The 14,343-nt window shown below is 45.7% G+C and overlaps 1 protein-coding gene across 1 annotated transcript in view; it reads left to right on the plus strand.

The window, feature by feature from the left end:
- Abca4 (ATP binding cassette subfamily A member 4) overlaps positions 1-14,343 on the plus strand; it is a 141,613-nt gene that overhangs the window by 55,907 nt on the left and 71,363 nt on the right. The window contains exons 12-14 of the mRNA XM_031375329.1: positions 6,389-6,594; positions 7,148-7,324; positions 8,992-9,214. Coding sequence (XP_031231189.1) covers positions 6,389-6,594; positions 7,148-7,324; positions 8,992-9,214 — 606 coding nt within the window. The remainder of the gene's footprint in view (positions 1-6,388; positions 6,595-7,147; positions 7,325-8,991; positions 9,215-14,343) is intronic.

The following is a 14,343-nucleotide window of genomic DNA, read 5'->3' on the forward strand; positions in this document are numbered from 1 at the left end:
GGGGGACAGGACTAGGAGACCCCTTGGTGTGCTGATAGATCTCTGCTTTGTTGGCTGTCAGAGGGCAGGGCGTTGTCCTGGTTCTCACTGAGATTCTGAGTTCCTGCTCTGACATTTGCTCAAAGCTTACTTCTGCGGGCATAGGATACTGATTTTATTCGCTTTTCCAAATAGGTGCACTGGGTTTATGTTGAGCACTTTACTTTAGCCAATCTTATTGCCCGTCACACTTCCCCAATCCCCATGATGACATAGAACAGGATGGCATTTAAAAATAGACTCCGTGGCCTCGTTAGAACGCAGTATGTTGTACCTGACAAGCCTGTCACAATAGACTTAATACATCCAAGCCAGGTCTTCTGCTGAGGGATTTGTCATTAGCTCGGAAGCTTACAGCACATGCATATTCTAATATACATGCCCATCAGTCAAGGTTTATCTTTGGGGATTAGTTTAACTACCAGGAGGGCGTGAGGTCACCTGCTGTGAGGCGGATGGCCTCCCCACGAGAATACATTTTGAATCATGCCTGACTTACATTCAAAGCACTTGCTTCCTCCTGACCTCATAAAGAAAGTTTGGTGAGGGTAACATGGTGTTCGAGTTTTGTTTTATAGAACCTTCCTTTAGACAGCAGCAGCTAGCTGAACGTCACCCACTGGCCCGCTCTCTATTCCTTTGTCCAGGTGGCCTTGGATTCTGGCCAGAGCACTGTGCTGGCCAGATGGAGCACTGTGGATTAGCTCAGGACAGTCTGTGTCCTCACACAGATTATTTGAAGAAAATAACTGCTCTCCTCCCCTGGTGAACAACTGTCATTAATGAAGACGAATCTGGCAGGAACTTGAAAGTCACTTGATTGTTGATGTTCAAAGATCTTTTGCAAAAACAAGAGTAACATGGCATTTATAAAGCCCTCATTATTCGTGAGACAGTGCGGTGTACTGTTGGGGATGAAAAGAGATTCTGCCCCAGGGGAAGTTTGTTTCAGTGTATTTTGTGGGCTTTAAATGACCACAGTAACTGGCCTTCATGTGATGTTGGAGATGAAATGTGTTCATACGAATAAAGCCCTTGGGCTGTTTGGGGCATGAAGCAAACCATCAATCAATATTTGTAGTTGCTGTTTGTTTCTGTGTTTGTTTATTTATTTATTTTAGTTTTCTGAGACAGGGTTTCTCTGTGTAGCCCTGGCTGTCCTGGAGCTCACTCTGTAGACCAGGCTGGCCTCGAACTCAGAAATCCACCTGCCTCTGCCTCCCAAGTGCTGGGATTAAAGGCGTGTGCCACCACTGCCCGGCTGTAGTTACTGTTTATTTTTTGTTGTGCTTTTTCCATGTTGGAAAGCAAACCTAGGGCCTTGTGTGTGCTAGGTGAGCTTTTTACCCCGACTTTTTAATCTTGGTGTGAGGTACCCTCATGTGATCACTGAGGCCTCATGTGATCCTTAGAATGAATCTCTGAGGTTGGGCACAGCTTAAAATCAGCAAAGGCAGCAAAAGCCATGGGAAACAGCAAGAGGGGGTGACACAGAGTACTGTCAGACCCCAACACTGTGCTGTGTCTCTTCCCAAGGTGGTGAGGAGGAAACTGGCTCAGAGGTTTTAAAATAGATGTAAGCGTTTGAGAACCTGCTAAATTCTGTGTTTCCAAAGTATCAAGGTCCCCAACTAGGAAAACACATCAGGAAATATGACTATGAATCAGCTGCCTGATTAAACAGGCAGGATGGAGCCTACGTCATCACAGGAGTCAACAATATCATTGAAAACATCAGCTGTTTATTCCAGTATATTAAGATATAAGGTTCAAAGAGAATGAGTGTGATGCCCCTGGAAGTCATGTTATTTGTTTATATCAGCTCTTTTTCCCCCAACAGTTAGACCCTAGTTGAATCACAGCAGAGTCTTTTGCTGCCAGTTTTTCATGAGTCTGGGATACGTAGAATTTTGTTCAAAGCACAGACAGACAGCCACACTTGCGGTATCAGGGCTGGCAAATTCAAACCAATTCAGTTCAGAAAATACTCGTTGACACCCTAGCATGAGAAAATACTATTCCAGAGACCACGTTGAACAGAACACGACCCTGACGGGAAGGGACTTATTACCACTGAAGCTGTGCTGACCCCATAGCAACCAGCAGCCCCATAAAACTGAAAACTCAATGCTTAGAATGGCACCAATGAAATCTGTAGTATTCAATAGCCACGTGTGATCACTGGCTACCATATTGGACAGGATAGCTAGAGAACAAGTTGGTCATTGCAGAAAATTCCACTAGACAGTATGATTCTAAGGCAAGAGACCTTCAATAATGTGAGAATTTTGCATATGGCCTATGACTTAGTTCCCAAAGGAACAATGGGGAACACCTGTGCACACACTGGAACTTCCAAGGCCCCGTACTGAAGGCATACATGCAGATTTTGCTTCTGAGCTGTGATGAACTAAAACAAGATTCTTCACTCCTGTGGTCCCATTTGTTCCTGGTCAAACAAGACCAGAGACCTCTAAGATACTTCATCCCAGTGCCTTGTGATGTCAAGCGATCGTGCAATATCCATGTGAAACTGCCTTAAACAGTGTTCATCTCCCCAAGTAATTTTGATTTTATTTTAGAAATTTAACTTCAAATTCATTCTAAATGCTGTATTTTTAATAATACATAATATTTATAAATTGTTATGGTAGTATATTTTGGTAGTTCAACTCATATCTATGATGTACAGAACCAAAAACGATTACCAGCACTTCTATCTCCTTAGCCACTAGTGTTTACTGTACTGGGGATTCGATCACAGGTTTTCATAAGCAATAGTTACTCTACTGCACTGAAAGAAACCCCAAAGTGAGTGTTCCTCTCTGTCTCGGCACCCCATTGAATGCCTTTCTGGACTTTTTCCCTGCTATACCTCCCAGGCTCTAGCAGAGACTATTTGATTCTTCTACAACTCTAACTCACTAGTCCCCTCAATGAGTGAGGAGGTGTGACATTTGTCTGTGTCTAGTTTATCTTATTTAAACACATACCAGTTCTAAACCTGACAAACAGCCCGATTCTGATTATTTTATTGCTCATCTTTGCCAGACCTCGATGTCTCCCTAAAGCAAACTTAAACATGTGTTACGGTTTGGTTTGGTTTGGTTTGGTTGTTTTTGTGATTTGTTTGTTTTGAGACAGGGTTTCACTCCATATCCCTGTCTGTCCTGGAACTCCTCTGTAGGACTGGCTAGCCTCAAACTCACAGAAATCTGCCTGCCTCTGCCTCCTGAGTGATGGCATTTAAGGCATGTGCCACCACTGCCCAGATAGTAAACACACATACTCTGTTACCTCCTTGTAGCAGCTCAGACCAAAGTGTCCTTGCCCAAGCAACAGCTGCTGAACCTGTCTGCCATAGTGATAGTATTGCTGTTGGGTTAATTACTGACAAACTGGCTGCAGGCTGGCTTCCCCAGCTGTTTTAAGGATCTATGCATTAGATGCTCTCTCTCTCTCTCTCTCTCTCTCTCTCTCTCTCTCTCTCTCTCTCTCTCTCTTACACACACACACACACACACACACACACACACACACACACACACACCTATGAACAGAGTATAAGCTGCTTCCACCTTGAAGAGATGAAAATTCATTGGCCTATGATGTACCAAAGTCCTTTGTCTTGTTTTAGGACTGGCCCGTTTTAAGCCTAGCAGGTAAGTCCTGCTTGCAAGACAGTGACTGACTGAAAAGAATCTATTTCCTTTAGCTCTGTGATGCGTCTACTCTTACTTGTGTTTCTTAAAGAAATACCAATCCAATTTCCTTTTAACATTACAAACCTTTTAAGCCCTGCTTGACCCTGTTGGTCTTTTTGCATGCACCAGTTTCTCCTCTCCACATCAGCTTGAAAGATCCTTCTCTTTTATCTAGAACACCTAGATTACCACATGGGCATGTCCTAGGAAGGACAACTGAAGTCAGAAAATCCAGTGAGGGTGGTCTTGTAACACCTTGGTGTTCAAATACAGCCCCCTCCAAGGAGATTGCTCTTCTAACCCTCTGCATAGTGCTTCAGAAGTTAGGGGTTTACAGGGAGCAAGCTGGGTCTGCTTGCTTCTTGCCAGTACTGTAGAGCTTAGCTCTCTGGTCCTTGTGTCTCTGGTTTTTTAATTTCTCCTTAATCAAGTGATTAGGGGCTTCATACTCACCCTACCACTGCCTAGAAGTTTTCAGTCCTCTGGAGCAGTGCTTCTCAACCTTCCTAATGCTGCTACCCTCTCATACAGGTCCTCATGGTGTGATGACCCTCAACCGTAACATTATGTCATTGCTACTTCATAATTGTAATTTTGCTGCTGTTATGAATTGTAATGTAAATATCTAATATGCAGGACATCTGATATGCGACCCCCCCCCCCAAAGGGGTTGCAACCCACATGTTGAGGATCACTGCTCTTGAGCCTAACTTTCCTGGGCTACTGGGTGAGGATAAACAAGATGCATTGTTCAGCCTACAGGACACTTGTAAGCTTGTGGAAGAATCCATCCATAAGCCACATAATGCCGGATGTGCGGAGTAGGCTAGGCCTTCTAACCCTGATGTGCTAGGGTAAACTCTGGGCCAGAGACAGAGCGCAAGGGACCCTGGCTCTATCAATCTGCCCTTCACTCAGAAGCATCTCTGCGGACTCCGCTAGGCCTCCTAACCCTGGTGTACCAGAGTGAACTCTGGGCCAGAGATAGAGCATAGGGACCCTGGCTCTATCAATCTGCCCTTCACTCAGGAGCATCTCTGAGATTTCTTCCCTAGCACAAATCAGTTTCCAGCTGACTCCCAGGTTCTCCTGGATGGAGTTAACTGCTCTTTAAAGCCTGAATAGACTCAGCAGTCTAGCCTAGTGCTTCCTGCCACTTCCCTATGTGATCTCATTCGTCCTACTTCTGCTTAGAACCCCACAGTGACCTTATGGTATTTTAGGGCTTGTCCGAGTTCTCCTGGTCTTAGCCTGAAAGCGTGTGCCCCGAGACACTCCTCAGTTGGTCCGTCAAATACCCAAATCCAGCAGAACAAAGGGTCCGCTTCCAACCACTCGCCGTGTTTTACTTGATATGTTGTGTATCGTGACTACCTGGGGAGGGTTTTGTTGTTGTTGATTTGTTTTTTAACAAAATGCTAACGCCCTGGCCTTGTCTCTCAAGATTTTGAAATAAACACTTTGGTGTCTTTTTAAAGCCAGTCAGTGCTCCAAAACTTGAGGGACGATGGGAACCACCACTCTATCCTTGCAGGTCCCCCAAGGCCACAGTGCTGCTCCTCGTGGTCAAGCTGACCTCCATTTTCCTTCCTCTGCCCGCTCTCTGAGCTCCTTGGTTCACTACAATCCCTCCCTCATCAGGTTTGAGTTTGTCTCAGGAAGAGATTGTCGTCCTCTCTTCTGTACCCGGGGAGCCTGGCAGGCTCTGGCATGTTGCATATACTCTGTAAATATTCGTCGAACAAATTAATCAAGACAAGGCCATCTGACCTCTTGTGAGTTACATTCTAAAATTCATGGACACAAAACCCCCTGTGTAAAACGAATACCAGTATAACATAATTACTTCAGCAAGTCTGTACAAGTGAGCAACCTCTCAGTCCTCCATCTAAATGAAATTCTTAGTTTTGTTCTTTTATGGCTCTCTTTCTCTCTCTCTCCCTCTCTCTCTCTCTTTCTCTTTCTCTCTCTCTCTCTCTCTCTCTCTCTCTCTCTCTCCCTCCCTCTCTCTTTCTCTCTCTCTCTCTCTCTCTCTCTGTGTGTGTGTGTGTCTCAAGTGGACAAAAGAGATAGTGGGATAATTCCACTTTCTCACCATGAAGCTGTAAATAAAAATGACCTCTCAGATGACATCATTTTGGCCGTCCTTTTCTTTGCTTTCCTCTTCCTGGTTCGTCCCTCAGCTGGATAGCCTGTGTGTGTTTAGAGAGAGCCAGGAAGGTTCAATGCCAGGAATGTTTCTCTCTTTAAAAGTCTTTTATCCTCAGGCTTTCTGATCTTCAAAGCAGCCTGTGTCCACCATGACCCCACTCCCTCGCCTCCCCTTGCTGGGGAGTGAGAACCTTGAGTATTTGTGTCATTTTGAGGACTTGCATATTTGGACTGTCTTGGACAGCTGGGCAGCTCGGTCTTCATTAACTCTTCAGTGATAAGAGCCTGTCATCATTTCCAGGGCCCCTGCATCCCTCCTGCCACCCCCCCCCAACCTAGGCATATGAAGAAACTAATGGCAGACCCTGTAGTTAGTACATATTTGGTGTATAGGTCTTTTTGTGGGGGACCCATCCCTTGGGCAGTAGAGTTTCATCTGCCTTTTTGTTTAGAATTTAGTCTTAGACTCTCTCCACCTTTGTGATCCTCTGCAGTGTCTGGTCCTGGATAAGTTTGAAAGTTACTATGATGAAGTTCAACTCATCCAACGAGCCCTGTCTCTCCTGGAAGAGAACAGGTTCTGGGCCGGAGTGGTATTCCCTGACATGTATCCCTGGACCAGCTCCCTCCCTCCCCATGTGAAATACAAGATTCGGATGGACATAGATGTCGTGGAGAAGACCAATAAGATCAAAGACAGGTGATGGTTCAGCCTTGAAGGGTTTCTCCAAAATTCACGGTGAATTGTTTCTGGTAGAGAGTAGAGGACTAAGGGTAAATGCAGCCTGAGCATCAATGAAGGTAAGCTAAATGGGAGAGAGTATGATTGGTGCAGATGGAGGTAGATGGGAGCAATCACCTTGTGAGTCATGGCAATCGGAGTTAGCACTGTAACCCAACGCAGAGCTGGACTGTCTGGGAACCATTCAGGACATCTTCCTCAACCTATGGGTCACACAGCCCTTTCACAGGGCTGGCCCAAGACCATCTGAAAGCACAGATATTTATATGATGATTCATCACAGTAACAAGATTACAGTTATGGAGTAGCAACAAAAATAATTTTATGCTGGGGGTGGGGTGGGGTGGTGGCAGGTCACCACAGCACCAGAACTGTAGTAAACAGTTGTCACCTTATGAAGGTTGATGAGAATGTGTCAAGGGGTTGGGTTCTGGGGTAAGCTGGGCTTGTGAAGTGAGTGAGTTACCCACTCTCACTTACATCCTTCCCCCTTCATCCTGTGCCTTCTTAGGTACTGGGATTCTGGTCCTAGGGCGGATCCTGTCGAAGATTTCCGGTACGTTTGGGGAGGCTTTGCCTATCTACAGGACATGGTGGAGCAAGGGATCGTGAGGAGTCAGACCCCAGCAGAGCCTCCGATCGGAGTCTACCTCCAGCAGATGCCCTATCCCTGTTTTGTGGATGACTCGTGAGTCCCAGACCTCCATCTTCTTCCCTGAGCTGAAAAGTAGCAAGTGGGTGTGCTCTCTAGGCTTCAGTGTCTCCTGAAGGAACCCCAGGGATGAGGGCGAGACTGGGGAGAATAAGGTTCTGACTGAAGAAGATGCTGCCTCCGCACTCCAGACAGAAGCAGAGGGGAAAACAAAATGATAGGGTGTTGGGGGTACAAAAGGGAAGTTGGGGGTTCAAACAATAGGAATGAAGTTGAAGGGGGGATGCCCGCTGTTTAAATTTCCACTTCGTAGTATGTTTGGTATGTGGAAGGGTTCTGGTCAGGGTAAACACCAGTGATTGCCAGATCAGCAGATTCAGACTGTGTGGCAAGTAGGCCTGGTACCTAGGAGCCTCAGAATAATGCAGCTCCTTCCCTAATTAACATTCCTGTGATGTGTGTTTGGTGAAAAGGTAGAGGAATGTGTTGGATGAGCTCTGGCCTCCCTCTCTGACCACTCCCATCCTAACGCCTTGTCCATCCTTTGGCCATGCTAAGCAAACAGCCTGCTGTTTTGTTGAAAATAGATTTTGGAGTAGTGGAGAAAGGGACAGAGGTGGGGGGGAAGGTGCTCCGAAGGCTTGTTATCCTGGTGGATGGGGTCAGAAACACTCCCTGACCTACAGTTGGCTTAGGAATTTAACTCCTGGGGTGTTGAGAACACCGGGAAAGTCACTGTCACATGGCTGTGTGTGGCAGTGGGGTCCGGGAAGCAGAGATTGCAAAATGTGGAGAAAAGAGTCCAGCTGCCAGCTGGAGAGATTGTAAAGTAAACCCCAATGTACACATAGGAAAGCAGTGCTCAACACTGTGGCCCCATCAGGTCTCCAGTCCAGCAGAAGACTGCAGAGATAACAGTGGCTGGCTGTCCAGAAGTTAGCTCTCCTTTGGATAAGAGGCAAGAGCCCAGGTCCACTTTCAGGGTCAGAAGGGCAGGAGCTGGCAGGAAAATTGCTAAGTATGGAGAACCTGTGGGAATTGGAGTCATTCTGTATGGGAGAGCCCTCTGGCGGCCAGCCTCAGAAGTGCATGGGTTTTGGTTGTTTGGTTCCCTCCCTAGGGCCATTTTGAGTGAAACTATCCTCCCACGCTGGCATCAGGCCCTTCCTTTGACAACACCCAACAGTTTCAATAGATAATAATCCCAAGGGCCTTACCAGTGCATTATTCACAGGGAAAACCTGTAACGCTTACCCTGATGTGATCCCATCGTGTCTAATCTGTCCTGCTTGCTGAGAACCTATCCCAGGTTCTACTCCACTTACAAATGGCTGTTGGAATCAATGGCTATTGGATCATTGCCTTGTTCAGATCATAACCTATACCATCAGGTCTACAGTCTTTCCCACAAGCCTTCATGGGAAAGATCTATATATACTATATGACATATGTACTGTATTACAGAGATGGTATGGTTTTATTCCTATACTTCACTTATAGAGCATCCATCTGTGCTGTCCAGAACGGCACCATCTTGCCTTAAAGCGAGAAATAACAAATGTGAAAGGGGGTTCAACCTAGTGAAAGCCCAGTGATTTGTTTTTCTGCCTTCAAACTTCATTCTCAACTCTCCATTCAATAAATACTTACATCATCTCTACTAGGTACAGCTGGCTCTGTTCTGCTTTTTCCTCTCACTTTAGCTTCATGATCATCCTGAATCGCTGTTTCCCTATCTTCATGGTGCTGGCGTGGATCTACTCTGTCTCCATGACTGTTAAGGGCATCGTCTTGGAAAAGGAGCTGAGGCTGAAGGAGACCTTGAAAAACCAAGGTGTCTCTAATGCTGTGATTTGGTGTACCTGGTTCCTGGACAGCTTCTCCATCATGTCGATGAGCATCTTCCTCCTGACGCTGTTCATCATGGTAAGCCAGGTGGAGAAGACCCTCACAGTTTTTTTAAATGGTTTCATTGTTTCTGCTCTCCTCCTGTTAATGAGCATGTGCTTAGACTAGTTAGCTGAGCATTAAAGATAGTAAGACAGGTAATTCCCCACCTTTCAAGCAAGGTAGGACTCTCAGAGAGCCAGCACCGTCAATTCCCTGCCCCCCAACCCCCGAAAAGGAACCATTGTATCCTGATATCTTCTCATCTCCTCCTTCTTGCCTAAGGGACTCACTCATGGTCTACATAGGTTTTCCAGTCCATTTCATGACCACATGGAGGCTGCTATTAGCAAAGCCCAGTATAGAACTGTTGTGTGCTCAAAGGTTGACTCTTCTTTCAAAGATAGAAATGAGTTTAAAAAGAGTGTTTCCTAGAATTACCATTCCAATATCTGGCTACATTTAGAACTTGGCAAACACTATTGGTGGTATGAGGGGAGGAGATCTGGACAATTAATTTGTCAACCATCCTCATGGCCAGACCATTAGCTTCACCAAGAAACATCTTTCTGCCTGCAAAGATCTCCAGTGTTCTAGGTTCAGCCCAACAGTTACCTATCTCTCTCTCCCTCTCTCCCTCTCTCCCTCTCTCCCTCTCCCTCTCTCCCTCTCTCCCTCTCTCTCTCTCTCTCTCTCTCTCTCTCTCTCTCTGTCTTTCTCTTCTCTTTCCCTTTTTCTCTTTCTCCATTATCATCCTCTCTCCCCATGTGTTCCTGGCTGGCTACATGTTCCCAGTTAGCCTTTCCCTTTCTTTCTCTCTCCTCTCTTTCTCTCCTTCTCTGTACCCTTTCTTTCTCTGCCTCTACTCCCTTCCCCACAACTCCTTCCCACATCCCAAATAAACTTCCTTTTATTCTAGACTTGTTGTATGGCTGATGGAGGAGGCTCAGCATGGGCCCTCTAATATATAATATTATATACAAATATAATGCTGCCGCTTTATTATCCAAGGACTCTGTTTTAAAGGATGGAATTTGGAGCCTGTCTTTTCTCAGTGGTAGGGAGTTTTTGTTTTTTTGTTTGTTTGTTTGTTTGTTTTGAGACAGGGTTTCTCTGTATAGTACTGGTTGTCCTGGAACTCACTCTGTAGACCAGGCTGGCCTCCAACTCAGAAATCCACCTGCCTCTGCCTCCCAAGTGCTGGGATTAAAGGCATGCACCACCACTGCCCGGCGGAAGGTTTTTTTGTTTTTGTTTTTTTTTTTTTTTTAATTAAGGTAGAATTAAAAATAGGACCTTGTTTCTATAGGTCTTATAGGGTACACTGCTATCCTATATATTTTATATTTTTAGCTCCTTCATAGAAGTAGGGTTTTTTTTTTTTTTTTGGACTTGTTGGAATATGAGTACACACACTTGATAGCTGTTGATGTTTTATCAGATGGAAGTCGGTTTCTGTTATAGACCCAGCAAACTTGTTCAGCTTCACCACTACTCGCATATTGAGTGCCACTCTGCATGAAGATGTGCAGACTGGATGAGTGTCCAGACTGGATGAGTTCCCATGGAATAGGAATTCCATGTTGGATCATGGCTACATGATCTAAGAATGCCCCATCATATATGCTGTCCAACTAACACATATCCATTTAATCCAAACCCCCTGTCTTGTAGTAAAATACCTTTAACCTACTGCACTCTATCTTTGCTATTACACTATGACCCAATGGGCTGTGCTGTCAATCAAAACCCATCTTAGAGTTCCCTTTAGAACCAGTGCTGAGGTGGAGGCCATGCTATTCAAACAACCTCACCCCACCCAGCCTGGCTTGATGCTTACAAAGGACACCAGCGGTCCCCAGGGGTGAAAGGAGCAGCCCCACCCCCTTCTTATCCACCAGAGGCCCTCTGCTCTGCCCCACACCCCTTTCACCAGTAGGTGATTTGTATCTTTAGAATTAAAAGAGTCCATGAGTAAACATCTGGCTCAATGGCTGACTTCTTACTGATAAGCGACACAGAGACCTGCCTGCCTAAGAATGGGGTTTTGGGACTTCAAAGCTCTTGGGACGTGAGGTAAAGAGTGTTCACCAAGAGCTTCTAGCACAAAGACGCTTCTCCTTGTGGGAACCAGAACGCTATTCCAATAATGACGGAAATGGAGCTTTCCACACCAAAATAAGGTTTTCCTTTGAATGACTCCCCCTTGCCCCCCTTTTTTTTTGCATATCCCTTCCTCCCCAGCTCTGCTGTGCAGGAAAGAAGCTGGGAGCAAAGACAATAGGAGGGTTCCATTGCTATTCAGTCTACAAGGAGCAGAAAGAAAAGCTGCTAGAGGAGGAAGCCGGGAGAAGGAGCCCATGAGGCTGGCTGAGATGCTTGCAGGACTTCGCTCTGGGCTCGGATAGAAGGTTGAATTCATTCTACAGAGAGCAGTAAAAACCCTCCAGTGCAGTTGTGGCCTTTTTTAAAAAAAAAAAAGATTTTCTCAGACTCAGGTTCTACTTAGGTTCTTTTCCTCCCTTCTGCATATGTCCTCTTCACCTGGTTTTCAATCGGTTCTTTCAACGCCCAACAGGCATGAAGGCATGAAGGAGAAACAGTGACTGCAGCAGATAAGACACGCATTAGTTCCACTTGGTTCTCCCGGGCTCAAGACAGATATCGCTAATTGGTCTCTTTCCTTGCTATTGAGAGGAAAGCAGTGATTCAGGGAGATCTTTATTCTTAGATCAGAGCCCATTCATGAGATGAGGCGGTTCCATAAGATGGAGGAACATAAAGGAAAACGGCAGGAGGGAAAACCTGAGGTCTCTCGGTCTTGGGAATGCTATGCTGTGTGACTTGTCTGTGGTCCCCATTACACCACAATTCAACTATGTCCCACTGAACTGTGGGAGGTGGCCTAGTGAGCAGTGACTCTGCTCTGAAGCCTGAGAACTGCTCTCAGAACTCCTGTACCTTTATCTTCCCAAGAAAAGAATGGACAGATCTATGTGTATTTGGGAATGCAGAAGCTTCACGGGCCTCCTTATAGGGGCTTGTACTAAAGGGGGAACCAGAAGGCCTAGTGCAGTGGAACATCTCAGTCTGCCCTAAGACGTAACTGAGCTTGCTCAGAAAAAGTCGCTAGTTTGTTCCTATTTTCTATATAGACAATGGGGAAGAGGCTAAGTCCTGTACACAGGTTCCGTGAAAAGCATTCATGGATAAGGAGAACCAATGCATTTCCAGAGGCTCCAGATCCATGACTGATGTGTCCACCTGTGTGAGTGGCAAACGTCAGAGAGCAAGCGCTGGTAACCAGTCGGCCTGGTGAGCCCCAGGCTTGTTTTGAGTGGATCTCTTCTTTTGGTTTTTCAAGACAGGGTTTCTCTGTGTAACCCTGGCTGTTCTGGAACTCACTCTGCAGACCAGGCTGGCCTTGAACTCAGAAATCCGCCTGCCTCTGCCTCCCAAGTGCTGAGATTAAAGGTGTGCGCCACCACTGCCCAATCAGGACTTTTTTTTTTAAAAGACTTATTTATTTATTATATGTAAGCACACTGTAGCTGTCTTCAGACACTCCAGGAGAGGGTGTCAGATCTCATTACAGATGGTTGTGAGCCACCATGTGGTTTTTGGGATTTGAACTCAGCACCTTTGGAAGAGCAGTCAGTGCTCTTAACCACTGAGCCATCTCTCCAGCCCTGAGTATTAGGTCTTATAGTACCCTGTACCAATAAAGAAGGGATCCGAGCCAGGCAGTGGTGGCACATGCCTTTAATCCCAGCACTTGGGCGGCAGAGGTAGGCTGATTTCTGAGTTCGAGGCCAGCTTGATCTGCAGAGTGAGTTCCAGGACAGCCAGGGGTACGCAGAGAAACCCTGTCTCGGAAAAAAAACAAAAACAAGACAATTTTTATTTATTTATTTTTATATTTTATATTTTATATGTTTTTATATTTATATATTTTATACTTTATATTTTTATTTATTTATTAAATTTTTATTCTTTGAAAGTTTAGTACATTTCTACAAAGTATATCAATAATATCCACCTACTCCCAATCACCTCCTTAGGGCCCCCCTCCATTCCATGGTCCCCCCAGCTTCATGTCCTCCTTTTTATGATAACCCCTGAGTCCACTTAGTGATACCTGACTGCACATGGATGTAAAAACATCCACTGTGGCACGACCAACTTACAGAAAGCCAAGTGCCCAAAGGACAGTCAGGGACTCTCTCCCTCCGACTCTCTCCCTCAACTGCTAATTGCTCTTCTGAGGGGCTGGGGCTCCTGTGCTCCTCCCGGTAAGTGCTGGCATGTTGACTGGCCCAGTCGGTAAGTGCTGGCATGTTGACTGGCCCAGTCTTGTGCAGGTGAGTCCTGCTGCTGTGAATTCATATGTACCACAACTGTGTCGTGTCAGCAGTCACACTTCTCCCCATCTGCCAGCCCTTCCATTCCTCACACCCTCTCGGCCATGAAGTTCCCTGAGCCTTGGCTGGTGGGAGGTTGATAGAGATGACCCACCCGTCCTCAGCTTTGTTTAGACTCTGCACTCCAGCCAGTTAAGACATCTCTGCAACAACCGCTACCCACAGCAAGGGAAGCCTGTCAGAGCAAAGTTGAGGGCAACACAAATCTGTGGGTATAGACATAAATATTTAGAACACCATTTGATAAAATGATCTCTTACCAAAATGATAGTGGTTTCTCACCATTGGGCCTATTATTGTGGGCTTTTGACCAGCTTTATAGTACCAAGCACCAGTGGCTCAGAGCCAGGCAGCTCTTGACCACACGCTGTGGCTTAGGACTTCCCTAAGGAACCGGGGACGCATGACAAAGAAAATCTTGATTGGTTAAAGTCCCCATTTAGAGGTCAGATGGCAATTGCTGACTAGGTTAAGTTACCAGGCAGTTGGGTTTTGATTTACTGGTTTAGGAGCCCAGAATACTGAAGCTGGCTCAGCCTAATGGTTTCCCAGTTAAAAATTTTTTTGAATAAATAAATAATTTAAAAATAAAAATATTTTGAATAAATAAATAAAACCTTAGTGTTGACTCATGGGCATGGGTAAGACCAAAGAAGTCGGTGCTTTGGGGTGTTCATGTGGAAATTTAAAGACTAGCGACTGGCGGGCAGGAGCCCCTTCCAGGTCAGCGGAAAGCTCCTGCATCAG

The sequence above is a fragment of the Mastomys coucha genome, unplaced genomic scaffold, assembly GCF_008632895.1.
Source record: "Mastomys coucha isolate ucsf_1 unplaced genomic scaffold, UCSF_Mcou_1 pScaffold16, whole genome shotgun sequence".
NCBI lineage: Eukaryota > Metazoa > Chordata > Mammalia > Rodentia > Muridae > Mastomys > Mastomys coucha.